General features: G+C 42.9%; 3 protein-coding genes across 8 annotated transcripts in view; 2 read left to right on the top strand and 1 right to left on the bottom strand.

Annotated features, from left to right (window-relative positions):
• The window catches only part of pod1 (coronin), a 36,752-nt gene extending 17,204 nt beyond the window's left edge, over positions 1 to 19,548 (top strand). For both annotated transcript variants that reach the window (XM_089567078.1, XM_089567079.1), the window contains exons 14-25: positions 3,194 to 3,394; positions 6,127 to 6,367; positions 6,815 to 6,990; positions 8,111 to 8,219; positions 9,402 to 9,631; positions 10,271 to 10,461; positions 11,384 to 11,522; positions 13,548 to 13,757; positions 14,593 to 14,728; positions 15,996 to 16,129; positions 17,055 to 17,141; positions 18,464 to 19,548. In XM_089567078.1, the coding sequence (XP_089423204.1) occupies positions 3,194 to 3,394; positions 6,127 to 6,367; positions 6,815 to 6,990; positions 8,111 to 8,219; positions 9,402 to 9,631; positions 10,271 to 10,461; positions 11,384 to 11,522; positions 13,548 to 13,757; positions 14,593 to 14,728; positions 15,996 to 16,129; positions 17,055 to 17,141; positions 18,464 to 18,481 (1,872 nt within the window). In that variant the 3' untranslated portion in view covers positions 18,482 to 19,548. The remainder of the gene's footprint in view (positions 1 to 3,193; positions 3,395 to 6,126; positions 6,368 to 6,814; positions 6,991 to 8,110; positions 8,220 to 9,401; positions 9,632 to 10,270; positions 10,462 to 11,383; positions 11,523 to 13,547; positions 13,758 to 14,592; positions 14,729 to 15,995; positions 16,130 to 17,054; positions 17,142 to 18,463) is intronic.
• A 1,582-nt stretch (positions 19,549 to 21,130) lies between these two features.
• Ufm1 (Ubiquitin-fold modifier 1) lies at positions 21,131 to 22,275 on the bottom strand. Its single transcript, XM_089567080.1, has 5 exons — positions 22,138 to 22,275; positions 21,981 to 22,037; positions 21,695 to 21,752; positions 21,431 to 21,503; positions 21,131 to 21,337 (listed from the first exon to the last, which is right to left on the bottom strand). Coding segments are annotated over exons 1-5 (261 nt in total). The 5' UTR covers positions 22,140 to 22,275; the 3' UTR covers positions 21,131 to 21,266.
• A 164-nt stretch (positions 22,276 to 22,439) lies between these two features.
• The window catches only part of LOC149372577 (ATP-binding cassette sub-family C member 1-like), a 57,094-nt gene continuing 52,229 nt past the window's right edge, over positions 22,440 to 27,304 (top strand). The window contains exons 1-2 of one of the 5 annotated variants that reach the window (XM_089567074.1): positions 22,440 to 22,755; positions 25,264 to 25,315. In XM_089567074.1, coding sequence (XP_089423200.1) covers positions 25,286 to 25,315 — 30 coding nt within the window. In that variant the 5' untranslated portion in view covers positions 22,440 to 22,755; positions 25,264 to 25,285. Of the gene's footprint in view, positions 22,859 to 23,141; positions 23,160 to 23,180; positions 23,753 to 25,263; positions 25,316 to 27,304 lie in introns of those variants that run through there. The other 4 variants (XM_089567077.1, XM_089567073.1, XM_089567076.1 and 1 more) reach the window with 4 other exon arrangements.

Below are 27,304 nucleotides of genomic sequence, written 5' to 3'. Positions count from 1 at the left end.
ACTCCAAACTAGATTATGCAGGTAATTTGTGTCCAGGTGTGCCCGAAGCTGTTCAGTGAAAAGATTTTTTTGATAAATTCTTGTTCATATATGTGCACTGTTGCCTGGTACTTTGGCTTTCCAAAGACTGTCAGCCGCTGGCATGTGGTATCTATGGTGGACACTTCTGTCTGCACTTCAAGCCATGTTGAAGTAAAGCAGGCACTTGCATAGCAACACTTAAAGGTGTGAAAAGTGGCCACCGGAACGTCATGTGTTCAGCCTGTACACTACAGTGTTTCAGAGATCCCTTCTAGTCATAGCATCACCAGAAACGAATCAGATGAAGTTGTGAGATCAAGGAGTATGCTGTCAAAAGCTGACTCCACTTAGGAACGGAAGAAATCTGACAAACAAACCGATCAGTGCACATTTAAGAAACGTCTGTTGAGCAAATTGCACCTCAGTGCCAGAAGGTGCTTGACGGGTCCTTGACCCAAACAACCTACACCTCTGGGACGGCTTTGTTGCTAAAAGCTGCTACTGGCGTGAAGTCTTCGAGCTTCAAAGGGTCACATTTGAGCTGCCGTCAATTGCACTCACTAAGTGGGCGATGTTCGGTGATTGAATTTAACGCAGTGATGGCGTGAACAGTAGAATAAAAAAAAATACAAAGAACTGTTAGAGTGCCTGCACATGTTTATATGCAGGAGGGTATTCTGATTGAAATGCACTTTGTTCCTCGTTATTGCCATGCTTGGCACTTAGAGGTGGTGTCTTATTTTTTTTCCCCAGGAATGAGAAACAGGAAGTGATGTAATGTTGCTAAGACCAAAAGGAACTGCTACAAGCTCTTATTTTTCTTGAAAGTTTTTTATAAAAATGGATAAGGGGTAGCGAGGAATTACCAGCTGATAAAAAGAATATAGTTTTGATGCTTTCACATGCAGCCACACTCTCATGTAGAACAGAACCGCGCAACATTTCTCATTTAGAACCTCCATGCCAGCTGGAAGTTAAGCAAAATGAAATGGTACAACTCCGAATTTTGGAACTGAAACATAATACAAATGAAATACACTTCTTCGAGTTAATTTCTTTACACAGAGCTTCAATGTTCACTGGAATAATTGTTAAATACTTTACTTACGGCACCTCTAGACCAAGTTCTGTTTTTTTGTTTTTTTTTCTATCCCTCAGGGGTAAAAAAACCAGAAGCATTTTTTTTTCTCTAAAGTTCTTGATTTTTTTTATCACTGTTGTGCAGGGGGGCCTCACTTGCAATGTGAGTGACATTCATGTTGGGCAGTCGCTGTTTCTCATCTTACTACCAATTGTTTTTTGTGCACAAAGTCATGTAGCAGCCAGCACTGATCTTTTTACGTCCTAGTAGAATCTGAGTGATTGTTTGCAGGCTTAGTTTTAGCCGCAGTTGTTTGTATGTCCCGTATGTACTACTTGCATATTGTTTTTTTTTTGTTTGTTACCAAAGAATTAGGCCAGAAATGTTTTAGGCCGGTTTAGTGAATTTTATGTGTGCAATACTTCGAGCTGTTGATGTTGTGTTACTACTCCAGTTAACTGGTGCACTTCGCTAATATCTCTAATGCTGATTGCTACCTTTACTGCTTCATGTGCTGCATTCATAAACAGGTGATATATAATGTTGAAGAAGCATGACAATAGCTGCAGTTTTTGGCTAATAACTACTAGATTGATTGCACCTGTTATACCAAACAAAACAATAGTTTTAAGAAATGTGTCACACACAGAAAAGTACTGCCTGTTCTATGTGGTTGCTGTTATTGTTGTCTTTCCTTTTACTGAATTTGATGAGTTTTAGAATAATAAACAGGCAACAATATGAAAAGAAGTAGCTTGCCCATGACTTGTGCTTAGGTTTTTCAGGAGCGGGTGTAGTTTTTTTCCAGGAGCCTGTTGGGTTGGAGGGGTGTGCCTCTCTAGATTTGAACAAGCCGTTCCAGCAGGCAAGGCCTTTGCTGACAAGCTAGCATGGAGCTGACCTTGTTCCGTTCTTACAATGCGGACCCTGCCGTTCACCTTGACGAGTGACGATTGCATATGCAGTGCCCAGTAAGCGCATACAAAGGGAGATCAGTTTCGCTTGAGTAGAGCAGCTGATCAGTCTGCTGAATGCTTCGCTGCACACACTGCACTGTCTGAGGCAGAGGCTTGAGGAGCCATTGGACACCCTGGCTCTGAGCGTGTAAGGTGCTTGCTGTCTCTTCCCGGATAACTCAGTATCGTGGTTGTGCACTTTTGGGCTGGAAAACTTCGTGGACCTATCTGCACGCTTTTGGCAAGTATATTGCCCCACCAAATGAAAGTGTAACCAGTTGTGTGCCTACTTGAGATTTGGTGGTTTATGTGGTGTTAAGTTTCAGTTCCTGCTTTTTTATTACCTTGCATGGTTAGTGGTTTGTGTTAGTAGTTTAGGTGGTGCGTATGAGGAAATTAAAATAAGTATGCCACATTTTTCTGTCTCTAGAATGTGCTTGGGGGCAGCCATTGATTGGGAGCTGACTTGTCTATAACTTGGATTTCTTCAGGTTGCTGACGTGATTAAACCTTTTCATCATTTTCCTCGAAATTAAATATCAAGCAAAACTAGCTGCAATTGGCTTGCACTGTATAGCGTTCGAGTCTTGGTCGACTAGTGAGTGAAGTTAATTTTGGTCCCTATGTTTAAAGAACGGTGTGTGCAGCAAAATTTAAAACACCCTGTAGTCATTGGTTTTGGTTCACTGGAAGGCTGGATAGTTTGCTACAACTTTCACATGCTACAACTTTCACCGTAGCGATTTTTTTTTTATTTCATTTTGCAAGGCTGTGTTAAGGAAGTAGCTGCTGATGTGCTAATTTCTTCACCCTGTACTACATTGAATTCAGCATCATATGAGAAGATACAGCATCCATCGTATCCTGAAGCTGCTCTGCAGCGCTGCAAATAAAATGCAGCAGAGACCTTTAAGCTAAATTTATAAAGTTCGGCTTGCGAGCTAGACAAGTGGGAATATTTGCTGAGAAGATAGGTGAAAAGAAGAACCTGGCACTGTTAGCAGAGTATCCTGGGTTACCATAGCTAGTAATGATTCTTTTTTTGTTTTCGCAAGAAACCTTTGATGCTTTTTTTTTTTTTTTACAAACCTTGTCTTTGTGGTGACTCGGGTCAAATCTCGCTGCTTGCATGCAGCCCATTCCCAAAGTGAGCTTGGACCCTGCAAAAAGGCCTAAGGAGGGACTGGTGCGAACGGGACACAGGTTGGGATCAGGCCCCTCCGCACCAGTGCCTGCGGCTGATGTGCCTGTGGAGAGGGACATCAGCCTGGTGCCAGCTGACTACTCCAGTGAAGATTTCGGAGACGAGAAAGTTCGCCAGATTCTTCCAGAGAAGGTGACCTGCTTTTTCATTAACTCTTTCCCTACCATGGGGAAAATGACTATTTTCTGAGGGTTTCAGAACATTTTATTTTCTGTAATAACTGTTGCATTAAATATTTATTGCAATACCCAAAAACAGAGCTGAATAAAGGTGCTTTCTATTCATATCAGTTTAAACAAAAAATTACATGTTGCAACAGAAAAATTTATCTGTAAGAACGAGATTTTAGGAAAAAATTTAACAAAAATTGCAAAGACACGCTTGTATTTAAAAAGAAAAAAATGTTAAATTTTCTGAAATACGCAAATTGTTTGTTACTCTATTGGCCACCACCTGCAAAAAAAAAAAATCATTTCTATCATGAATAGCATTCTTGCTTCAAAACAATAACTGGAAACCCTATAGTTGTGCGTCAGAGTGCGGCCGCCTGTGTTTCAGGCTGGTTTCCATCATCACCGATGTAAAAGTGAATCATTTTCAGCACCTTGCAACATTTTCAGGTTCGTTGTTGTCCAGGTCGTCAATTAAATCACTCACAAACGAAACGGAGTCCTGAGATTTGCTATGATTTAGAGCGCGTGACGCTCATGTGGAGGCTTCCAAGCGACATTGATGGTACCGCATCTTCGGAGCGCGTTCAAAAAATGCCATTTTGAAGGGGCAAAAAAAACTATATTGAAAACAAAGCTTCAGTTCTGCGGCTACAAGCCAGATCCGCATCGTGCCTGTAAGCAACGCCGGAGGCTCCGAAGTCGAGCGGCGAAGGTGTGATCTGCGGGCAACTTAGCGGGCAATGAGCACAGGTCCGCGTCTTCATTTCTTCGCAGCGCGCTAAAAAGTGCCCCCTCGCGGGACAAAAGTAAACTACATCAGAAACAAAACTTTGGTTCCTTGCCTACAAGCTACATCTGCAGCGTGGTCATTAGCAATGCAGAAGGTTCTGAAATTGGGGCAAGAAATGATCGTTAGCGGGCTAACGATGTTCAGTGGGCACGGTAGGGAAAGAGTTAAAGGAATGGAGACACTAGATTTTTCGGAGTGTTCTTGCTCTGGAATGATGCGTAAGACATTAGTAAACATGGACCCCACATGAAATTCAGCAGTGCTCAATAAATGATTTGTAATTGATTTTTCTCTCTGTTACATTGTTCAATCACATCAAAGTTGCTACGAAAGGGCTTTGCATTTAGTCGCAGTTTATCATATAACCTTGTTGCCAGTGTACTATCACACAAAGCAATATTGCATTATGAAAATGATTTTGACGTCACAAATAAGTATGAGACCAGGTGAAGCACACAAAAACTGCAATATAACAGCTGCTTTGTCTTTTTATCATTCACGCTCTTATGCTTAGCTGCTTATATTGCCATTTTTGTATAGCTTACATGATCTGGTTCTCACTTATGACATCGCAAGTCTCTGAACTGCTGAAACCAAAACTGCATGTAAGAATAAATTCATTTATAAGTTAGGTATGGATTGTAGGCGAATTCCACATAGCAATTTAAGTTTAGTAATATCTTGCGCATCATTCAAAACCAAAAAATACGGTGCGGAAAATTTCTGTTCCTTTAAGTGTGGTTATGTTTGTAGTACCAATATGATGACGCTCGAGACCATTGTAAAAATTGGCTTTTTTAAAAAATAATTGTGACTGTCCTCTGTTAAAGATGCTGTTCTGCTAGTTTATCTTAGTACCTTCTTAGATGGCTGATGACTTATGCAAAGCTTGGAATTTTTATTGCCACGAACTGGAGGAAGAGTGTACTGAGTGCCATAGTACCATTTTGTACCAGTACCACTTTGTGTATAGCAAGTTGTCGAACATAGTTTTTGCTAAGTGGATCGAAAATCAAATATTGGCAGCATCGCAAGGTGAGTAGAGATGTGAGAACAGCCGAGCCGTTCTCATAAACTGCACGGCCTGGGAAGCATTTTCCAGCAATGCTATCGTATCTTCACCTGTAGTGTTATCATGCAGTGAAAGCAAATCTGCTGTTGCTGCAAGTGTCAAGACATTGCTGACCTTAGCAGAGTACTTCTGGCATCTTGTATCAAGCAAGTAACGTGCAGCAGCTTTCCCTGAGCAACTAAGTGAACATTTGCGCTGTGGCACTGAAACGCTCATCGCTATTTTGAGGAGAGTGCATTCTCTAGGTAGATACTTATTTGTGGAGTATTGTCTTTAAACATTACTTCAGCTAATTCATGATCTGTTTGCAAAGCAGATACCAACAGTAACGGTAGTTATAGGATGGTTAGCAATAAGTCTTTTTTTTTTATCAATATTGAAGAAATTAGATCTTTATGTTTTGAATGTGCAAATTTGAGGAGTAGAGCTTCCTTGTAGGCTAATTATGGCCTAGTGAGCAGGGGTGAAATGTTTGAAATAATAGAATTGTGTTGACATGCACTACTTGGCTGGAAACATACGTTGACATGCATCACATGTGCGAAGCTAAAGGTAATTTGACTTTTCCAGAGGCACCTTGAGTTATTGTGGCAGTGAACAAGCCAATACTTGCTGCTTTTCAATGCACAGGTTTATTTTTTTGTTTGCAAACATTTCATCCCAAGTGCTGTACCTGAGGTTTTCTGTAAGATACCATGCATCAAGCAAGGAATGTCAATATAAAGTGCAAAAGCTCTGGTTAAGCACAGGCACACCAGGTTATTTTTAGGTACAGCCCTCCATAACCTGCCATCATTCCCTTTTATGCTTCATGCATGCATGCATGCAGCCCATTCCAGCACCGAAGCCAGCTCCACGAACCAAAGTGACCACTTCTCGCTGGGAAGACGCTGGTCCTATCGGGAGCGCCAACGGCCACAACGGGGACGCCCCATCGTTTCTGCAGAAGGCTGCACCACGGACTCGGTCGTGCATGGCCTCGTCCTCGAGCATGGGGCCCTCGGCTGCTCCCCGCACTGCCGCGAATGTCCGTCGGCAGCCGTCACGCAACGAGGGCCGCGGTTTCAAAGGCAAGCTGCTCTGGGCCACTTGTTCTGGGCCACTGCAAGCCTTTTCTACAAGGCAGTTAAGCCTATGACATGCACTAAGAAAGCCTGAGGTGTAACTTCGCTCTTTAATGCAGTGTGATAGGAGCAGAAATTAAGAGGCTTGTTGAAATTAAATTCAGGAAACGGAGTATTCAAAGGAAAATGATAGCGGTGAGTGTTAGTGGACTGAAAGAGAGCAGAATGTGTCAGGGAATGTTGTTTTTGTATACCTCAAGGAATAACTCGGGGAATGAATAACTGAATGTATTAACAGGTGAAGGCAGCAAGGAATGCACACAGCTTATACATGCAGCACCTTGCATGAGCGTTTGCATGCGTGTGTGCTCTCCCACATGTCTATTTTTTCGGCCTCTCTCATTCATCACTCATGCTGATGTGCTGTATTTTCACTCTGTCATTGGTGTGCAGTGCGGGTGTCCAAGTACCGGCACTTGAATGGCTCGGTGGGCAGTCGGGACACCCAGATCACCAACCTGCCACCCATGTGCAAGACGTTGCCAGGGGAGAGCGAAGGATTCCGGGCCAACACAGACCGCATTGCCCTGCCGTTGGCCATCTCTGGGGGCCACCTGGCAATCCTAGAGGTGTGCTTCACATCATTACTATGTACTGCTCTGCCAGAGCTGAGTTGCAGCCTTCCTGTGCAGGAGTCTCGGGGGCAAGATGCACAATACATGTAAATTTAAAGTCTGTGGAAGGGTAAATGAATGCAGTAGGCCCAAGAACTGGAGGGGTAGTTTTGCAGAGTATACTAGCTGCATGCATCAGACCAGCCTAGCCATGTGTTCAGTGTTAGTGTTAGTGTTACAGTGCGTATTGTTTATCTTATGGTGTTATTGCACTGTCACATGATATTGCTCGCTGCTTTTTTTCTTTTCTTATTTGATCTGCTCTTATTACACTCCTTGTAGTTGTTGTATTGATACTCCACTACATTGCGTTCTGTTTCTACAGACACACTTTTTGGCACCCTGACCTGATCTTCAGAACAGTAACATAGATGAATGAACTAGGGTATCTGGGCTCTGATCAGTGTTCCTGGAGAATGCAGACAGCCTTCAAGTCAGTAAGCAAACCTTTGGGGGTATATCCATGAGACTGCTCACTTCTTTGCGGTTCGCTGTGCGCTATTGGCCACTTCACTGCATGACGTCAGGCCGGCTGACATCGTGCAGTGAAGCTGCTAATCACACATGGTGAACCGCGGCGAAGCAAGCTGGTTCCAAAGTGAACCATTTTGTGGATTCGACCTCTGGTCGTTGCCACTTGTTCGCAGATACCTGTGTGGCCAGAAATAAGTGTGAACATGCAGCTAGTGTCACACTTGTGCCCAGTGCTTGAGCAGTGTACGGTAGGCTACAAATTGCGAAATCAGGCTCAACTTGCACACAAGTGTTGCCTTCAGGACTTAGCAGCTGTGGCTAGGCGTTGCTTTGTTTGCAGGGTGGTGCACCGCTCAAGCATGCCCAAAGGTCTGATGCCAAATATACTTTGCATACTGTTCTGCCAGTTTCATACTATGCTTCCGGGGGGTTTTGCTGCTGTTTCATAGTTTAATATCTTGTGCGGGCAGTGTTTAATCTGAATATCTGTGCGTGTATGTATTGACATATATATTGCATCTAAGGCTGCTCTCCTGCTGCACTGTGTAAAATATTTTTGTTAAAATTGGATGACTCTTTGCTTGTTCTGTGTTGAACCCAGCTGTCCAAGAGAGGCCGTCTACAATCTGGAGTTGTTCCCAGCCTCATCTGTGGTACCAGCGTCATGGACTTTGCCTGGGACCCTTTTGATAACAGGCGCATTGCCATTGGTGAGTTCCATCCTGGGCTTTTAAAAAGCAGTAAAACTCTGGGACTTTCTCTTTTTTTTTTTGTGAGGCTGAGGTCATGTGTCGACGTCAGTGCCATATCACTAGAGGATGACAATATTTATAAGAACCTGCATTTGCTCTTATTCACGCTTTGGCAGTAGAAAGTTGTGAAATGCGGTAGTTAGTTTATAGTGTAGTATAGCGTGATTGTTTATAGTGCATAGCTTCATATAAAGCTTTGTTTCTGGTCGGCTTCCTGCAGGGTTAAATTGGGTCATATGAATGTGGCTTCACGAAGAGGTTCTTTTAATGGTTCTTTTTGCACTTTTTTTGCAACAGCCTGTACAATGCCTTGTTCAAATGGTGCGCCTTTCTACTTGACAGCATAAGCTAAAGGGTGAAATTTTGAACCCACAAGTAAGTTATCACTAATCGGCTGCAGTGCAAGCTTTCTGTAGTCCAAATAAAGTTCTGCGGCCTGGCCAGAGGATGTCTGTGCGGATTGAAAAAACTGCGTTCATAGTGATACTGGGATTTTAACCCAGTACCACTGGCATTTTCGGTCAATACTTTTTCATGAGACTGCCACTATGGTTTGAATTAAAATGGATCCACACATGTGTCGTGTTATGTTGAGCTGCATTTGGAGTCCTAAACCGAAGGTTACTAAGGTGTTATTTTATTACCGAATGATGATGAAAGGTAAGCATTACAAGCAGCATAAAAAAACGGTGCTCTGGCATTTTGGGATAGTATACTTTGGTGTTGTAGCGTAGCAGCCCCGCTCACTCACTGCGGTAAATTGTGACGAAGACGATGACGACCCTATGGTGTGAAGCTCGTTCGCAGCCGTAATGCTTGGCTGAACTGTTGTTGCATGTTGCAAATTCAGCGTGTCGCAGATTCAGCTGAGCTACAACCCCCTCGTACAGTGTGAAGACTGCAATTGACCTTAAAAGGTGGCTGCAGCCATTCAGCACCGATAGTAGCCTGCACTCATTGATCGCTCTTGTAGCATGTTTTGAGAATTGTGCTTGGAGAGAACAAATTTGTGACACATGTCTAATTAAGGCATTCTGGGTGTTTTGTTTATGCCATTCATTGCTTAATGTGCAATTGTGTGCATCCTCCAGTTTCTTTTTATATTTAAGCTGCTCGAATTTCTCCATATTTTGCATGCAGCGTGCGATGATGGCCGAGTGCGGGTGTGGACTGTTCCGGAGGGTGGACTGCAGGAGAGCTTAACAGAGCCGGACTACGAGCTGAAGGGCCACACAGAAAAAGTGCACTTTGTCAAGTTCCACCCTACGGCACTTGATGTGCTGGCCTCAGGCTCCCACGACCTGACTGTCATCATCTGGGACATGGCAACCCGCGAGAGCAAGATCTGCCTCCAGGGGCACACGGACCAGGTGGGGCATTGTGCATATCTGCTGGGCTGGGTAGAGTGAGCCTTTCTGTAGAGTTTGGGCTTAGAATCCTTGTGCAGAGTTTTTCATGCCATTAGCCTTGAGCTTAGTGTTGGACCAGATTGTCTTGTGGGCATTCTTTTGTGGCAGTTATGTCTTCTCTAAAGAGCAAATCCATTGAGTTTAACGTAACTGGTGGGGCCAGAACTAAGTACCGTGGGCAGTTTTTGTCTGAACTCCCAGCATAATGTATCATATGGGCAGAATTGCACACAGGTGAAGATTCTTGTGGCTGACCTTTTTTTTTTTTTTTTTTCAAATTACCTGCTGTCAAGCTTACATGAGTGTATTTGGTAACATGTGAAGGCAATAAAGAGCACAGAAAAGTAATATTAAAGGAAAGGAAAGCTGATGCATCCTCCTGAATAAGAAGGCATAATGTCTGCTGTTGCAGTGCAAACCAATTGGGCTGTAGTGTGTGGCTGCAGTGTTTAAATGCAGTAATCATACTATTGTGCCAACTGCACTGAGCCAGTTGCTCATGCAGCCTCACAGTGTAATGAATAAGGCATCACAATGAAAGCGGTGCGTATTGCTCTGATGTCAGCACTGCCAAGCTCTTTCTGCTGTTGCTGTGGGCAGATCTTCAGCTTGGCGTGGGACCCGGACGGTGTCTTGCTGGCCACCCTGTGCAAGGACCAGAAGCTGCGTGTGTATGACCCCCGGAGGAGTGAGCTGCCCCTGCGGGAGGGCCTTGGACCCACTGGCACCCGCGGTGCCCGTGTCACCTGGGTTCTTGGGGGCAGTCATCTAGTTACCACCGGATTTAACAAGTGCGCCAACTTTCTGTCACCTTTTAGTTAGGAAGCAGTACTGGCTTGCTGTGTCTAACCTAAGTGTACCATACTTTATTGATGTGGAGAGGATGTACTGTATTGTTACGCATTTACCATATTTACCTGAGTGTATACTGACCACGATTGTAGCACGAGGGTCGACTTTGCAGTTGCTTAAAGGAACAACCGATAGAACATGAATGTAACATGAGGGATGGGACCACGGTGTACAGAAAGATGGGTAGAAGTTTGCAAACAAAAGTGCTTTAAAAATTGGCTTTCATGCGCCCCTTCTATTTCAAGAGAGCCACTGAAAAGATTTTCAGATGAGACAGATATGAAAGTAAGCATGGAGTCGTGAGTCACCATCACCACATCTGTTGTGTGCTAATTTAGAGGCCTTGTCCTAAAAACGAAACCCCCCAGTCGCACAACCGCACAGTCAGTTATGCCTCCTGAACGTCTATGGTTGTTCTTGGCAACATTTTAACAAGTTGTCGCCTTACTAATGAAGCCTTTGGAAAATTGCGCAGTAGCAAGCAAATTCTATGTTATTTAAAAGTGTCAGGCTCCGATACGGAGGAAAGCTGCGAGATTGCATTTTCGCGTCTCATAGCAATGCCAAGCTTTGCGTGCATCCAAAGTGGAATTACTGCCAATAGCATGTATAACACTGGCGGCACTGCGAACATTGAGGGAGTCTGCCAAACTTTAACCTTTTGAGCGCCAAGTTCTACTCTTAAGCATGGCACAATGATGGCCTGCATGATGCCACGCAAGGGCTGAAATTCTCTTCCAGTTTGGCATTTGCGTTTGCAGAAATGTTTATTGGAGCATAGCATGATTTGTTAGGTGCAGGCTATTAAAAAAGAAGCCATGTAATCAACTGCTCTGACCTTCATTAATGTATCTCTTGCAGGGTTTCTGAGCGGCAAGTGAGCCTCTACGATGCCAAGTCACTCTCTGCACCACTAACAACTGAGGGCATTGACGTCAGCCCAGCCATCCTTATTCCCTTCTACGATGAGGACAGCTCCACCCTTTTCCTCACTGGAAAGGTGTGCGTCATGCTTCTATGGCTGTTTGTTTAAATGTCACTACTGTAGACTTGGTTAAAAGAAATTAGCAGGTTGGCAGTGTAGCTTTTGTGCTGGTCAGAAATGTTACGGAAAGGTGGACATTGTTGACCAGATAACTTTCAGGGGTCGAAATGAATGATAGCATCTGTTATGGCCTCCGTAGTGGATCAGTGGTTATATTGCTTGGCTGCTGACACTAAAGATGCGTGTTTGATACCGGCTGCGGCAGTCTCATTTCGATGGAGGCGAAATGCTAGAGGCCTGTGTGCAGTGTCGGTGCATGTTAAAGAACCACAGATGGTCGAAATTATCCGGAGCATTCCATTATAATGTTCCTCATAGCCTGAGTCGCTTTGTGACGTTAAACCTCATAAAATCATTGTAAAAGTAAAGGCGCCAAAAAACCACACACACGCACACAAGACGAGAACGGGACAGAGCGCCTACTCACAACTAGTTTATTTTTTCACACCACAGATACATATATACACAACGCCAGCGCCTGCGCAAAGAACAAAATTACGCATCAATGCGATAACGACTGCTCAAAAAACTTTGGCGCTCTGTCCCGTTCTCTTGTCTTGCGCGCGTGTGTGGTTTTTTGGCGCCTTTACTTTTACAATGAATTGCCAACTAGCCCAGCAAGAAGTTCTCTCATAAAATCAAACTAGCTTCTGTTATCGACATTCAAGAATACAGAGAACTATTGCTGGTATTAGTGCCACTTCTTGGAAAAAGTGCATGTCATTGAAGCCTGCTATAAGGCAAAGCTGTTTTTGTGACGTTTTTGTTGCTGTGAAAATCCTATTTTGTAGGCACAGTGCTCAGACAACTTTGCAGAGGAGAAAGTTGTGTTGTGAGAATTCATTTAAATTTCTACTGCCATTTCTTTGCTACAGCTTGGTCTAACGGTTCTGTTCATGCAAAGGAGCAGCATGTTTTTCATAGTCCTGCCACAATCGTGATAATCAGTTTTGTAATTTGTCTATCCAATATCTGTTGGTGAACAGTAACAAGGAAGGCCATGGCTTCATTCTATATACCCGTAACTTAAATTTGTGTGAAGATTGTGCCAATTCTGTTAATAGTGTTGTGCAAATAGTGAAACTTTAGCTCCAGTCAAAATCAGATTGAATAGTGATCAATAATGGCAGAAAAAAATTTAAACAGCATCAAATATTAAATAGTGGAGGTGCGCGGATATTGAAATTTATACAAATCGGATATTAATATGAAGGAAAAATGCTGTTAAATGTTGAATCAAATATTGAATATCTATTCACTATAAAAAACAATTTCAGAAACAGATGGACAGGCAAACGTTGTCGTTATTTTTCTTCACAATAATGTATGGTCTGTGCAACCAAAGTAGACAGACCTAGACGAACTCATCATTAAAAAAAAAACATAATTACATGCACAGAAATGCATATTATGCCAGCGTAACAGTATGCAACCTGTAGTGTGATCATGCTAAATGAGTGACAAAATGAAATCAAAGAACTGACAACTGCTGGCAACTAAAAATAATGTGATGGCTAGTAGTAAAACCTCCAAAATAAACGCACCAATTATCTGAAGGTCTAGTTATTAAATGACCCCCCTCCACCTCAAAAAAAAAAAGTTCCGTATGCGGTTTGAGCCTTATGAGGAGGCATTGCAAAAACTGCGCACAGTCCTTGAGGAGTATGCAGTTTTGGTGTGCTGGAAGAATGTGTGTGTCAGTGAGGAGAATGCATATCAGTGCCGTAACGTCAAGACTGCTTATTAAAAGAACCAGCAACGTGCCAGTCTGTGTCCGAAAGCATGTAGCTGGGTTCGGACGGCTGGCAAATGGCACAGCCGAGCCATTGTTGCGGGCTGGCGGTGAAGCTCAGAAACTGGAACTATGCAGCCATGACTATGTTCTGGTCATGACAGCTGGTCACCCTAATAATCTGGGTGGTGGTGATGGTGGCTCGTGTTGGTGCCAGTGTGTCAAGCGGCCTTGCTGTCTTTGTGCAGGGGGACTCTACCATCTTTGCGTTTGAGGTGGCCCTGGATTCCCCGTACCTGTTTCCGCTGTCTCACTACAAGTGCACCGGCGGGCCCCACCAGGCAGTGGCCTTCCTGCCCAAGGTGGCGTGCAGCGTGGCCGATGTGGAGTTCGCCCGTGCCTTCAGGCTCACCACCAGCAACGTGGAGCCCCTGTCCTTTCGTGTGCCGCGACTTAGGGTGAGCCACTTTCATGGGAGGCATGTTCCAACCTTCACCTCTAGTATCGACACACTGAAAAAAATGTGGTTTCCTGGGGCTTAGAGCGGCATGGTAATTCCAGAGTACATGAGTAATGCCTGCCACCATAGCGCTGAATGTTTATTTGCAACTTTACTCAGTTAACATCATTGCATAGAGGGCTGAAGACTGAGCTGTGACTGAATTAGCTCTGTAGCCTCAGCCTAGCTAATGTAAGTACTTGGATTCTGATCCTGGAGTAAGATGTTGTCAGCATCGGCACTATGTGTGACACAGGCTTTCTCAGTTTCTTAGGAACACAAAATCTACTCGTAGTCACCCCTCGTCGTGTGTTCCTTCAAGTGTCTCATCTTTTTCTGCGCTGTCCTTCAATCAACATGAACTGAATGCCTACTCAGCATTTCTGTGCTTTGAAAAAAAAAAAAAAAAAAAACTAGGGGAAAAGTTTCTCTGCAAAAACGATCTGCTTACTTCAACATGCCCAGAAACTGGCACTTTTTGGTGTTAATCGATCCTGTAGTTTTTCTGGCGGATGTTTATTGATCTTTTTTGGTTAACACTGGAAAGTACACAGCTTACATATTAGAACACCAAGTGCTTACTTGGCTTTTTGATCCGTTGTGAATGCAACTTTGTTGTCACGTGGAGCACAAACTGTCTAGGTGAGCGGTGTCAGCCACCAGCTTTGCATCCGCTTTGTTGTTTTTACTCCAAACTGAAGGCACACACAAATGACAAACCTTCATATCTCTTGAAGTGATGTTGCTCTTTCTCTAGATTGTGCTTTTTCCTTCCCCTTGGTTGCTTCTTCCAGTCGGAGTTGTTCCAGGATGATCTGTTTCCGGACACACGCATGACCTGGGAGCCAACTCTGACAAGCGAGGAATGGTTCTCGGGAGTGACGCGGGCACCGCAGTTTGTCAGCCTACGGCCCGCCGACATGGAATGCTGTGCGTCATGTCACTTTCGGCGATTCTGCTTTGGATTGCTGCTGTTTGAACGAGCTTGAAAACTGAATGCACAGCAGATTTCTTATAATAATCTAGACATCTTTGAGGTGTAGTCTTGCAGTGTAGAGGTGGTAGTGGATTTGCAAGAGTGGATTCGCAAGAGACAGCAGAATTTCTTGTGGTAAGCTGGTTATCTGTGGTGGGGTGCAGTCTTGGAGTGAAGTGGTAGCAGATTCTTGAAAGCTGATGATTTGTTTCGTTTTTCCTTGCATGCACCAAGCTCAAATAAGTGCTGTTTTTGACTCACTGTAGCCATGATCTCATGGAAAATGCGTTGGGCGTGCCTTGTGAGAGCAAAGTTATCGTATTTAACACGTGCTGTCGCTTCTTTCACAGTTATATTTAACCTGTGCAGTTGCTTCTTTGATAGTGTTTTCTGCTTGGATTGCCCTCCCTGAGCATGGATTATCATGTTTGCTTTGATGAGTGTGATCTCCCACATACTGAATTGATTTGTTCATAGTTGTCTCATGGAATGCACACATTGCAGCCAGGTTCAAGATCATGGCTGCCTTGCTTTAGGACATTCAAAGCAGGTCTTGGCTGGTAGTTAAAACTTTTTTCGCGCATTTGTGATTTGGGAAAAGGTTTTTCTTTAAGCAGTTGTTGGGCAACCCCATCAGGCTTTACCAGTGGCCATGTTAAAATGTGTCAAAAGTCCAGACTGCTTGCACCATGCACATCCTGTTGATAATTGTGAAATGGCCGTGGAGGAGACATGGAGGGACATAATCTCAGTGATGTGATAACGGCTGACATAATTTCAATATATGAACAGTGTGCAATATTTTGTGTGTTCTGAGTGCACTCCTGCGCCCCCTACTAATGATAGAACATGGGAACTGCGACCGCACATAGCCCTCGCATCAGCAATGCCATGATTGCAGGCCCACGGTATGTGGTGCTCACCACAAGCACAGAGTGTTGCCTTGTGGCTTGCACATTGCTGGTGCCATTATCGCCTTGCGCAGTGCACAGCATGAGCACCCAGTGCTGGTGTGTGGCTGTAAATAAATTCCACCAGCCGTTAATTGATTTGCAGGAATGCAATTCCCATGCTTCAGCGTATGCATTTTGTTTAATTTTTGATGATGTGAATATCTTTTGCGATCCCATGTGATTTGTACCGGCCAGATTCTACTGTAGTTCACAAAAATGTTGCTGTTGGCAGTGCACGCTGGCTATAGCCACTGTTTGGTTGCCGCAGTGTCAGAGGCCCCCGATGTACGGCCCCCAGCCCCCCATGTTCCAAGGCTGCCGCAGGACGTCAGCCTCGATTTTGAAGGGGACCTCACTCTCTCCAGTTCAGTCATTGAGAGTAACAGGGAGAAAGAGGAACAGGTGAGTACAGTCATGAGGGAGGCCAGCTGGCTTGTCCGCACAAGGCACATTTTGTTTCATGAACTGATTACGAGGTTGCATTTCTTGTACAAATATATTTTAACACACACAAGAGTACTTATCTTTGACAGATATTCAAAACCTTGAAGTATTTGCCTCAAATCAGTGATGTCTCCGAAACGCTCACTTCATGTGATTTCGGTTTGGGGTGTTTCTTGTGGGATGGCATCGCAGGGATGGCATTGTAGTTAAAAGCAGCCACTGCATAACGATGCAATTGCAAGGCAAGTGTCGAGATTACCAGAAGGACCAAAAGTTTGCTCTCGCTTGTTGGAGAAATGATCAAGCCATGTATACGGCTTGCAGTTTGAATTTCTTTAGTGGCATCAATTTGTTATATGAATTTTTTTTTTTTTTTACTCATGGAGCCTCACAATTCATGGTGAGAACGGGCAATGGCACGAGGTGCATTGTACCCATGGCTCTGCTGAGCCCCCCCGCAAATAGGGCAGCCGCATATGTAATGTCGACTCCAATTTTGGATGACCATTTTTGCAAAATGTCGACATAGCTTTAATGCACATTCTTTTTTTTTCTTGTAATGGGCTTCCGTTCCAGAACTATTTGAAGTATTCACTTCGAAATTAATCGCAGCCGCCACGGTGGCTTAGTGGTTATGGTGCTTGGCTGCTGACCTGAAAGACACAGGTCCCAGGTGGTCGAAAATTCCGGAGCCTTCCAATACGGCCTCCCTCATAATTTAAGTCGCTTTGGGACGTTTAACTACATAAAACCAAAAACTAATCGAAATTAATCAGAAGAAAATCCCTAGTTGCTTTGAACAAAAATGCATCTTTCACGCAAGCCTACATTTGAGTTTAAGAGAGCCACATTTCTTACTCTGACTGTGCCTTGATTGTTGCAGATTATAAATTCCATGAAGTCCAAGATAAGCAACCAGCATGACGCGCTCCCACAGGACATGTTCGAAGGTGTGGACCCAAGGGAATGGGTGAGCACACACTGTTCTTGGCCTCATTCTCCATTATTTTGCCGACTGAATGTTGTAAAGAATGTTTACATAACAAGATGCATTCTTCACACTGTACTGTTCGGGATTGGAAAATCAAGTGAAGTAATGAAGTTGAGAATTTTGCAGACATGGGGCAGAAGTGGTTAGAACAAGATGCATGTAACTGCAGATCTCTGGGAGTGGTCTTTGTCCTGCAGTGGTGTTGAATTGACTGCTGCTGCTCCTGCTTGTTCCCAACCTTTCTTGCATATGAGCTTTCCAGTACGGTTTGCTAACACGAAGGCCCTATTTGCTTAAGTGATCCTCATGTAAGAAGGGTGCTCTATATTGTTTGCTCCAGCTCTTTTTGTTCACTGCCTGTGAAATTGATAATGTGATGAACCTTGCCGGCTACAGTATTATCATTGCTCGCTCTAGGAAGTATTCAACAGTGTGGTGAAAGAAGGCCAGGAAGGGAACAAGCTATTTCACATTTTTTGGTTGTGCTGTTTGCCTAGAACGAGATCAAGGCTGCTGTGCGAAAGGATTTCAGCGTAGGCTGAACTGCAAACACAGTGCGATTCAGAGAGATTTAATGTACATTGCACCATGTAATTGGCCATGAACATGTTTTACATGCTGGGATGGATTAGTGTTGCTATGATGTCTACAAAGGTTGTCGAGTAAGTTTTGCCACCAGGGCTGTATGGTTTTTTTTATTAAGTGACAATTGAAAGATGCCTCTTTCCATCTAAAAGTTTGGAAAGTCCTTTCCCAGTAGTGAATCACTTTTCAGAATTACTGCAGTGACATTTGTAGTTACACCTACAGCAAGCTTTTACATAATTTCCTCATGGTGTCTTTTGAGTTGGAAACTGGGAGTATCATAACAGCTTTAATCATAATCATCATAAAATATTTTTCTTAAAGGTCCAATGGCTCAATATATTAATAGCTTTGTTGTTAGAGCAAGTGGAAATTGTTTTTTTTTTTCTTGCATTTTGGAGGTTGTTAATGTAACAGCTGCTCGCATGGCTCTTAACATGTCTCAGAATATAGATGGTCCTCAAACGTAATATATGAAGGTGTGGTTTTGGTCCGTTGCAAGTATTTATGTCAAGCCTATTTATTTAGAATTTTTCTGTCTGCAACTTTACCCAGCACCAGCTAATCAACTCTCGACGAAACTAGAAACAAGAAATGTATCTGAGCCTTGTTTGTGTCTACCAATGAAGGCGAAATCAGGCAGAGGCGTTTATTTTGGCTGTTGTTATATCTTCGATCGCATTGTCCGTCATGGCTGCTGATATCTTTCTCTGCAGGACGAAGATGAAGACTAGAGCAAACATTGCATGGAGCCAGGAAGCTGATAGTGGTCCACTGTTGACCTCGTGGGGCCACGAAGTCTTCTTGTCGCTAGCTCTTGGAAAGCACTTTTATGCCAACAAAAAGGCTGAAGAGAAAATTGTTGTTATATGGTTTTGTTTCGATTTAAGTGATCACACACATTTTTACCCCCCTTTTATAAGTTATTGCGATGCACTTAGGATAGCTTCAGTCAACTGCTGTTGTAAATTATGCACCTGCTTTTGCTCCCAGTGACCAAACACACTAGTGGGAGATATAAAATGATGTGCAAACTTCTTCTCTTATGCTGCTTAATTTTTTTTTACCTTATGTCTTTATTGCGAGTACAAAGAAACAAAGCCAGCAAGGTGATGCAATTGTTAAAAAATTGTGGTTTTGTTGGGGGCATTTTTCGTTTCCCTACGGTGCCAAAATCACCATTTTGCAAGGAGAAATGCTGCATTAACTCTTGCTCATACCTTTTACCTGAAACGAGTTTTAGTGACATTTTTCCGGTGCTCTGGAGAAACGTACATGTTGCTTTTTTTTCTATCTAGTTTGTGTTGAAGCAAAAATAGAAATCCTGAGTGAAGGGAACACTAGAGCATAATTTAACAATTTAGCACACACTTGTATAACAGCTGACATTTTAATACTCATGGAGCGAATGATCTGGGTTTGGTCACCATTTCCAGGTGTCATGTACCATGTTTTATTGCTCACACTAATATTTTTTGTTTCCCTTAATGTTTTTGATCCCTTCGAAAGCATGCAAAGAGACATATGCCGGCCTCTGTACCGATTATGTAACTGTGATTATAATAAACACAACACGCTTGCACTGGATGCACGAGGACTGTCAGAGGCCGACCACATACTTAAGACACCTACAAAATTGTACGACTGCTTAACTAGTCACACACTAACAACAGAGGTTTTTGATGACCTCTCGGCAAGTTATCTGGGCCAGTGTATATTCCCTTCACAATTGTCCTGTTTGTAGGCCCAAAGTGCATGATTTTGGTCTGACAACATGGCCAATAAAAGTATTTTGAAAGCATTTTTGCTTGGATTGAATTGAAAACTGTTTCAACCCGATGTTTGACAGAGACTAACTGCGGTGTTGGCCAATATGGCTTGCTTGAGCAGTGAACTGCTGTGAAAAAGGCATGGGTTTTGATGCTTTTGGTAAATCTTGCCCAGAAAATCAACTAATGCTGTTTCACCCAGCTATAAGGTCTGTCTGAAGTGCCTTTTAACATTCTGTAAACTGTGCACACAGCCTTTACTTTTTTTTATTTCTCACTGGCCATTCACCTGATGCAATGAAAAGAACCAATTGATATTCGTAGTTGACAGGTGTGCCACCATTCTGCACTAAGATGCTGTGTGAATCTTTGGAGAGAATTCTGTACCTTTGTTCCTAGAATTACAGTACAGTGGTTCAAAAAGGCACCAATAGTAGCACTACCTGGACCTTCTACAGTACTATACGTTACTTGTGTCTAGTACATGTAATAAAGGTAAAAAGGGCAGCCTGTCGATGCATGTAATGTATAACAGAGTACGACAAGGTTTACAAGGTAGTTTACTGGATATCTTATATACCCATGAAAGGCTAACAGTCGTGAAAACAGGATAGCATGCAGCAGCTTTGATTTTTTAATGGTTTGAAGGAGGATGGACAGCTGGGAGAGTTTGTAATTGTAGATAATTCGGGTGGTACAGCACTTGTCCTTGTTTTCTACTTTGTCTTAAGTCTGCTTCATGCTGTACCACCCGCAAAGAATTAATGGTTTGATCAACACTTGCTGATAGCCTAGTTGGTCTTCCACGGTTTTTGATGAACCAATGCAAAAAGACAACGGACTGAGTAGAAGGACGATGACCTGGATGGAAGCGCAGAACTATTGACTTTGCTTATTATCGGAAAAAGAACCTTTATATCAGTCTCGCAGTTGCAGATTTTAGTCACGCAACCTAGCTTTAACCGTGTGCTATGGTTTTCATATTTTTATTTTTTATAATGTTGGCCTTACTTTCTTCACTTTTAATGGCCTTTATCAGTTGCTTATTAAATTGCACTTGTTTTTAACTTTACTCTTTAAAGCTTTTGCTGTGTTGCTTGTTGGCCTTTCGCATATTTTATCGTTTTTAGCTTTGAACATGACATTATCGCCGTGCGTTTTTGTATCGTTTGTTGTTCGCCATTCAAAACTTTTGTTTCTGCCAGCAAAAGTACCTCTTTTAACAGCAGCTCCAAAAAATTTTACAACTTGTAGCATGGTTAGTTTTTCATGGTGTCATAGACGAGAGTGTGAAATGATTTGCACAACCTTTCGGGTACAATTTTGCATAAAGCACAACTGCATGCAGACAACCACATGGCTTAACATTAAACTCATTGAAGGGCCAAATGTTGGGTCATTAGCAGACAGCAGTCCCTAGTTGGTGCCTGCAGTGTGTCTTTTGTTGGTCATGCTTAGTGCTCTTGTTTGTGCTTCATGCTGCAACAAAAGTTGCGATGATAAGCCATAACGTAAAATTGTCTGTACACTGATGGATAAGGCAGGTGCAATGCCTTACGAGTGCTGATGTTCGCCATCATACAGTTCCATCTTTGCAATTCCAGATGCAAATGATGCTTAGCCAAAGCATAAATTGGTTTATTAGCAACTGCATTTAGCTCTTAGAGCTTCAGCCACTGGTCAGCATGGGCAATGAGGTGCACGTTATACAATACGAAGATCTTTCTGGTAAATTTCTGTAAGCACATGGTCATCTGGAATGTCCAACCCTGTCCCTAGGAATGAGCCGAAGTTCTGACCCATGCTTGAGAAAGATGTCGCCTGCGCACAGAAAGGCAAAGGTAACACTAGTTGAGACAAGAAAAAAAGCTAGCAGCAAAATAACGAGCCGAAACAACCGTACAAGACCCGTACCTGCAGATTGGCTGGGGTTGATGCCAATGCCATCGTCTGTTATAATTGCACTGGTTGCGGGTGGAACCTTGAACTGGAAGTGAGAAGAATGCCACAGACAAGTAATTTCGTAAATCAACAGACTGCAGCAGCCATGAGCCGAAACAACAGTAATTCGCAACTTTTATCCCGGCAGCGTGGTTTTTCACACGCCCACACAATACAGGGCGAACTAGTTCCATGTATTCGCCTATTTAGCGCACAGTCAAAGTGACAGCAACTCACTTCCTCGGCGGCGAACTTAAGGACTGCAGTGAATGGCGTGGCCTCTGGAACGCTCAGTCTGAAAGAAATGTAATTTCCAAAACTTAAATCTCAAATGAGCAGTCGCCATTCAATGCAATCGGTGACATATGTCAAGGTATTCAGCCGACGTAAGCTCAATGCCATGGGACCTCGTCAACGAGGCAGAGTGACCCCATCAAACTTGTTTTAAATCAGCCATTCAAGGCATCAAAGGTGGTCAAATTAACCGATGTATACCCGAATAAATCTGGAAATGGTCACTCACACTTTGAAAGGAAGCTTGGGGTCCGACGTTAATGTAATCTTGAACGTAACCTTGGACCTTCAGAAAGAAAAACAACATTAGGCAAAAAGGATGCTCTTGATGATCTATTACCACAGCGGGAAAGATTACAAAAGTATGCAGGCACACGAACGCTTACATTTTGGCAACAACTCCGTCGGCACCAAACTGGTGCTGGCACCAACAGCAGAACGTGTAAAAAAAAAGGAGAGAAAAAAAAAAAAGGTCAGCTGCTTATGTGGTTGCCAAAGCGTTTGAGGCTTCCGCTAGATATGACCAAGCGCAATTTTCAAGTAATATTATATTAACTTATAATTTTCTTAACTTTGCAGTTGTATCGTCAATAATTACGCAAGAAAATCGCAAGAGCTGTATAACTAAATGCAAAATCTTGATACTTTGTTGACCTAAAAGAAAGAGGGAGAGAGCGAAACACAATGGGCGGTTGATCAGCTGCGCTGCTGGTACGGCGCACGTTGCCCGTGCATGTTTAGTCGTCCGTGGAGTTTACTGTCGTGGTGGAAATATTATGTAATGTTTGCGACATACTAGGTCATGCTCATTGGCTCCGTTGCAGTCACGTGTGAATGAGAGTGCGCTAATATATATTTCTTGTGCCCACTTTTACCAGAAGCACACCGGCAACCTTTGGTTTCGTTTTCATCCCTATCTGCCTGCGCAAGCACGCAGGTTTCTCCGGATCGGTGTTACGTCGGCTCTTCCTTCATCTCGGTGTTCTTTGAAGGCTACTAGTGCAGTAAGTCGGCTGAGCGTCATTTGCTTGGCTGTTTTCGTTTTATGTGACGCCCCCGAGATGTGCTGCAATTTTTTACTGCTAATGACTGAATGGGCTCCTCACCGTGAGTGCGCAGTGCCGTGCGAATCAAGTTACCTACGTCGTTCAATGCCACTATCCTCGTAGTAGCGTCTGTGTAGAAGATCAAAATTTTTGTATGGGCTAGTCGGTGGTTCATCTTAAGGAAGGTAACAGCAGCGCAAAAAGACGGGGACACAAGAGACACACAACCAACAGGACTGGCGCCAGTCCTGTTGGTTGTGTGTCTCTTGTGTCCCCGTCTTTTTGCGCTGCTGTTACCTTCCTTAAGGTGTAGAAAATCATTCGGGAGCATACTTGACTTGCTGTAAACTATGTTGTACTGCGTAAGGCCGGCTTCTTTGCTTGTAGTTCTCTCTGCCTCAACGAACGGTGCGGCGTTTTGTCCTTTTATTAGCGCCTTTTGTTTCCCACATAGCCTTCCACCAGTACGACGTCGCAGCTCGAGAGACCGCTCGTGACGCTACCAGAATGTCGAAGTTTACTTGCTCTAAATTTCTTACTTTCACCGCTTTATACTTACGTAGCGTATGCAGCGAGCGGATGAAAATGATTGCGGCGTTTGTTCCACACGGGGTGCATTCGTTGAATATCACGTGTGCTTTTTCACGTGCGCATGCATTCTTTTTGAGCTGCGCGGGGTGTTCGTGTGTGTGTGTGCGCGCGCTAATACGCGGAAATGGCCTTGAGACGGAGTGCAGACTTGGAAAGTGCGTTCACTCTGGCAAACGGTGCGAGTTAATTCCACGCACGTGATAAGCGTTGTCCTGACTGCGCAAAATGGCAGAGAAACTTGCAAAATGATTCAGTTTGACTTCGCATGCATGGGCTCAAGCTAACTGTAAAATACGTGATGACCATACATGATGCATCAAAACATTTGAAGAGGGAACAGAACAGCTGACAGCGTTTTGTTCTCGTAAGCCATTTACCTGCATTATTTCGGTGTCGTTTTAAGCTGGAGGTATTGTCAGATGAATATCAGCTTTCCTTTGGTTCTCGCAGTCATTTATTGCGGATATATGTGCAGAAAGTAAATTGGAGATCAACATTTGAGGTTGAAAACCAGTGAAAACTATCGAGCTTCTGTTGAACCTGAGCAAAGCAAAGTTAAAAATATTGGTTTCTAACTTTGGACAAAGGTGTTTTGAAGTGTGCACCGTTGCTCTTTTCTGAGTTATCTGATCATTTATGCTTGATCTGTGTTGCGAAGAGCTTGAAGGTTGGCAGTGTATTTATTGCTGATTTTTTTTTTTTTGCAGTATTTAAAAGAACTAAATTATCTTTGAATTTGGAAATTTTTTAAATGGTGCACAGATGCCATATACGTAGGGTGTGCCATAGTAAAGCGTAAAATTTCTGCAGTGATTTTTCTCATAATAAGCACTTAATACTTTCAAGATTATGTTCTAGACAGGTAGGCTAGAATCGTGATATGGTATGTGGGGTTGAACGTCTCAAAGTGGCACACAAGCTATAAGAGGTGCTGTAGTGGAGGGTTGCAGGTTAATGTTAACCATCTGGGGTTCTTCAATGTACTCTGACATTGCGTAGCACTCAGGAGTTTTTGCATTCCGCCTTCCGGACTGAAATTTTGTTGTTTTTGTGGAACACTGGGGCACGTACTAGAATCAACTTTGTAGAGAATGTGAACACCTGATTCTGGGCCTTCTGTGCAGTTTTATCGCAGAATTTTTTTTTTTTTTCGCATTGAAGGAAAATAAAACATTTCACCAAGGCCATTTCTGCTCACCTGTGTTGGCATAACTGCAGCTGTATGCAGCTGGGAACAGCACAGCAACTCCAGCTGTGCTGTGTTCATATTTCACAGCTGTTTCTTTGCGGCATGCAAGAACCTTGGCAGAAGTGTAATGTGTTCAGAAATGTTTTGATCGAGGGCTGATTTGCTGTTCTGGGACTGTAGTTTGAATTTAGTGCTTATGCTGCTATGGGTTTTTTAAAATCATTTTCAGGCTCAAGACAGTAGTCTATGGTAATTGGATTTATAATGAAAACTTGTTCCTCGAAGTAAAAATGCTGTTTTTTGGGATGTCCGAAAATTGAATTTCAGTGAAAGCAGTAATCTAGCCTGCGTACATAAAAATGTTCCTTCCACTCTTCAGTGTGCAGTTCACATCACTGAGTCAATAAATGTCAAATTCAAAAGATGCCACTTGGAAAGCTCTATTTAAAACCATATAGTGTGGATTTCCGACACCTATGAAATGAAGTTGACCATATTTTTTTCCTACTTGGGTATTTTATGTTATATCATGCAGTATTGACGTGTCAGTGTGAAAGTGAGGTTGAACTGCGCAAAACTGAATTGTCCATTGTATGGAATGTACTTGCAAGTACCTTTGTCAAGTTATTATTAGAAAAGTGTGCATTCAGTGGAAAATTTTCAGCCCTTTTTGTGTTTATTTTCAGCTTTTTCTCCACATTGTCAGTCATGGACGGATTTTGCAACACTTCATTTTGGGTGAGTACAGTTCCCACACCAAATGAGTGAACAGACATTTAGTGGCAGAAGTGATGGTTGGAGCCGTTGTGGTCGAGGCCCTTAGTCCAGGGTCCCAGTGGATTCTGCTGACTTCTTGGCGATGGTCTTCGAGGGAGACGCTGGCAAGCTTCGCCTCCCACTGCTCCAAGGCTGCATCAGGCGGCTTAAAGTGGTGTCGGAACAGGGTTGTGGAAGAACAGTTCCCACACTGAAGTGAACTGATCTTTTTACTGGGACTGATCACCAGCTTGTAGCAGACTAGCTTGTAATTCATGTGCAAGGATCATTTCATTTTACAAAAAGGGCTTTTTTGGAGCTCATGTGTTGTGTTAACATATTGATAATGTCTTGTGCCAGTGTAACAAGACAATACTGTACTTTCATGTTAGCAGTCGATCAAGGTAGAGTGGCTCATTTGTCCATTGACCTAACAACTTTTCACAAGTGTATTCACTCCTTTCAATCTGCTTAGGAAAGGTCGCAGCAGGTTTTTCAAGGGCATGGCACGTTAGTTCTTTCATAGATTTGTTTTTTTATCTTGGGTGGAAAATGAACGTATACCCAAAATGAACGTTTACCAACTTGCCTAACTTTTCATTCTACTACTGTGTATTTCATAGATTTGTTTCGTTTTCATTTTACATTACACGGCAGTTTCTTCCGCTTGATAAAAATAGCGCATTACTGGTAAAAGGTTTCTTATTGTGAATCGGTATATTTCCCTGTACACAGTTAGAATTAAACGATTCTTCAGACATAGGGTATATAGAATTTTTTGTTCAAAAGGAAAGACTTATGCAATTAACAACCATTGGCATGCTTGTTGCTGTCATACTGCTTGCAGGTTAGGAAAATGCTACATGCTTTGTTACAGGGTGTTCAGCTTTACTGGTCGGGCACATATTACAATAGTATCATCGCAGTGGAATTGGTAAAGAAAAAAAGACTGTCCATTTTATACTTCACTGGTAGTATGACAGATTTTTTGCCTTGTTCTCATTATCTGATCTGGGGTTCATTCCAGTTTTGTCATATCATTGAAATTGAATGCTTAAAGTTCTTGCACATGGTAATTAACTCTTTAATGTGAGTTTCTTTGTTCATATTTGAAACTTTTTATACAGTCATCATTAAGAAGCTATCACAAAACTCAATATTTCATCATTAAGTCATTGTTTTGACTTGTTCAGATGGAGTTCTTTTCCGTAAACTGAGGAAATTTGGTGCGCCCTTCCCGGTCCTACTCACGCTCTGCCTTTGAAATCGTTTTCAGATACTGCGATTTACAGTTGACATGTTTGTACTGTGCGTTTCCTTATGCCTTCTTGGTATCACATATACTGCAGATTGTTATGATTTGTTTCTGCATTTTTTATCTTATCCTGCTTTAGCATCGTTGGAGGCTGCAGTGTGTGAAAATAAATAAAATAGTGATCCTAGCCCTTGCATTCATGATTGCTAAGATTGCTAAAAGTCTGCTCTGCAAGAAAGAGAGATGGTGTCTATTTTTATTTGGATTTGCAAATCAGTTTCATGCCTTTCACAGTGCTTGAACTGATTGCTGTTTTTCAGCAACTGCCACGTTAAGTGCAGAGTGATTTCTGTGTATTGTGTTTTTTGATAATGAAAGGGCAGGCTGTGTTTTTGGTATAGTGTATGCAGTGCTTTTATTTCATATAACTGCAGGGACTTGAAAAGTGCAGGTATGTAGGCCTTTTTGATTTCCACAATGAATGCTCCCTGTCTTAGAAGATGCATATCTTCCGAGACAGGACTGGTATTCATTGTTTAATCCAATAAGTGCTGAGAGACTGCACTTTTCAAAAGCTGTGATGCTGTGTTTAAAAAGCTTCCATGTCCCAATTTTTGTATGAGTTGTGCTGCTTGTGATCTCTGGCACTGTGTTGATATACGATGTAAGAAATCCAGTCTTCACAAAGCACTCTGAACAAAAGATTGTAATGATCT

Source organism: Amblyomma mixtum, chromosome 1, assembly GCF_055824585.1.
Source record: "Amblyomma mixtum isolate Tamu chromosome 1, ASM5582458v1, whole genome shotgun sequence".
Taxonomy (NCBI): Eukaryota; Metazoa; Arthropoda; class Arachnida; order Ixodida; family Ixodidae; genus Amblyomma; species Amblyomma mixtum.
The sequence above is the reverse complement of the archived record's forward strand: the minus strand, read 5'-3'. Positions and strand labels throughout refer to the sequence as shown.

Excerpts from the sequence above, each read along its gene's own strand:
- Ufm1 (XM_089567080.1), bottom strand. Across the intron at positions 21,504-21,694 it reads TTAAGTTCGCCGCCGAGGAA|TTCAAGGTTCCACCCGCAAC; the intron begins GTGAGTTGCTGT and ends TCTCACTTCCAG. Across the intron at positions 21,338-21,430 it reads CAACCCCAGCCAATCTGCAG|GCGACATCTTTCTCAAGCAT; the intron begins GTACGGGTCTTG and ends TTCTGTGCGCAG.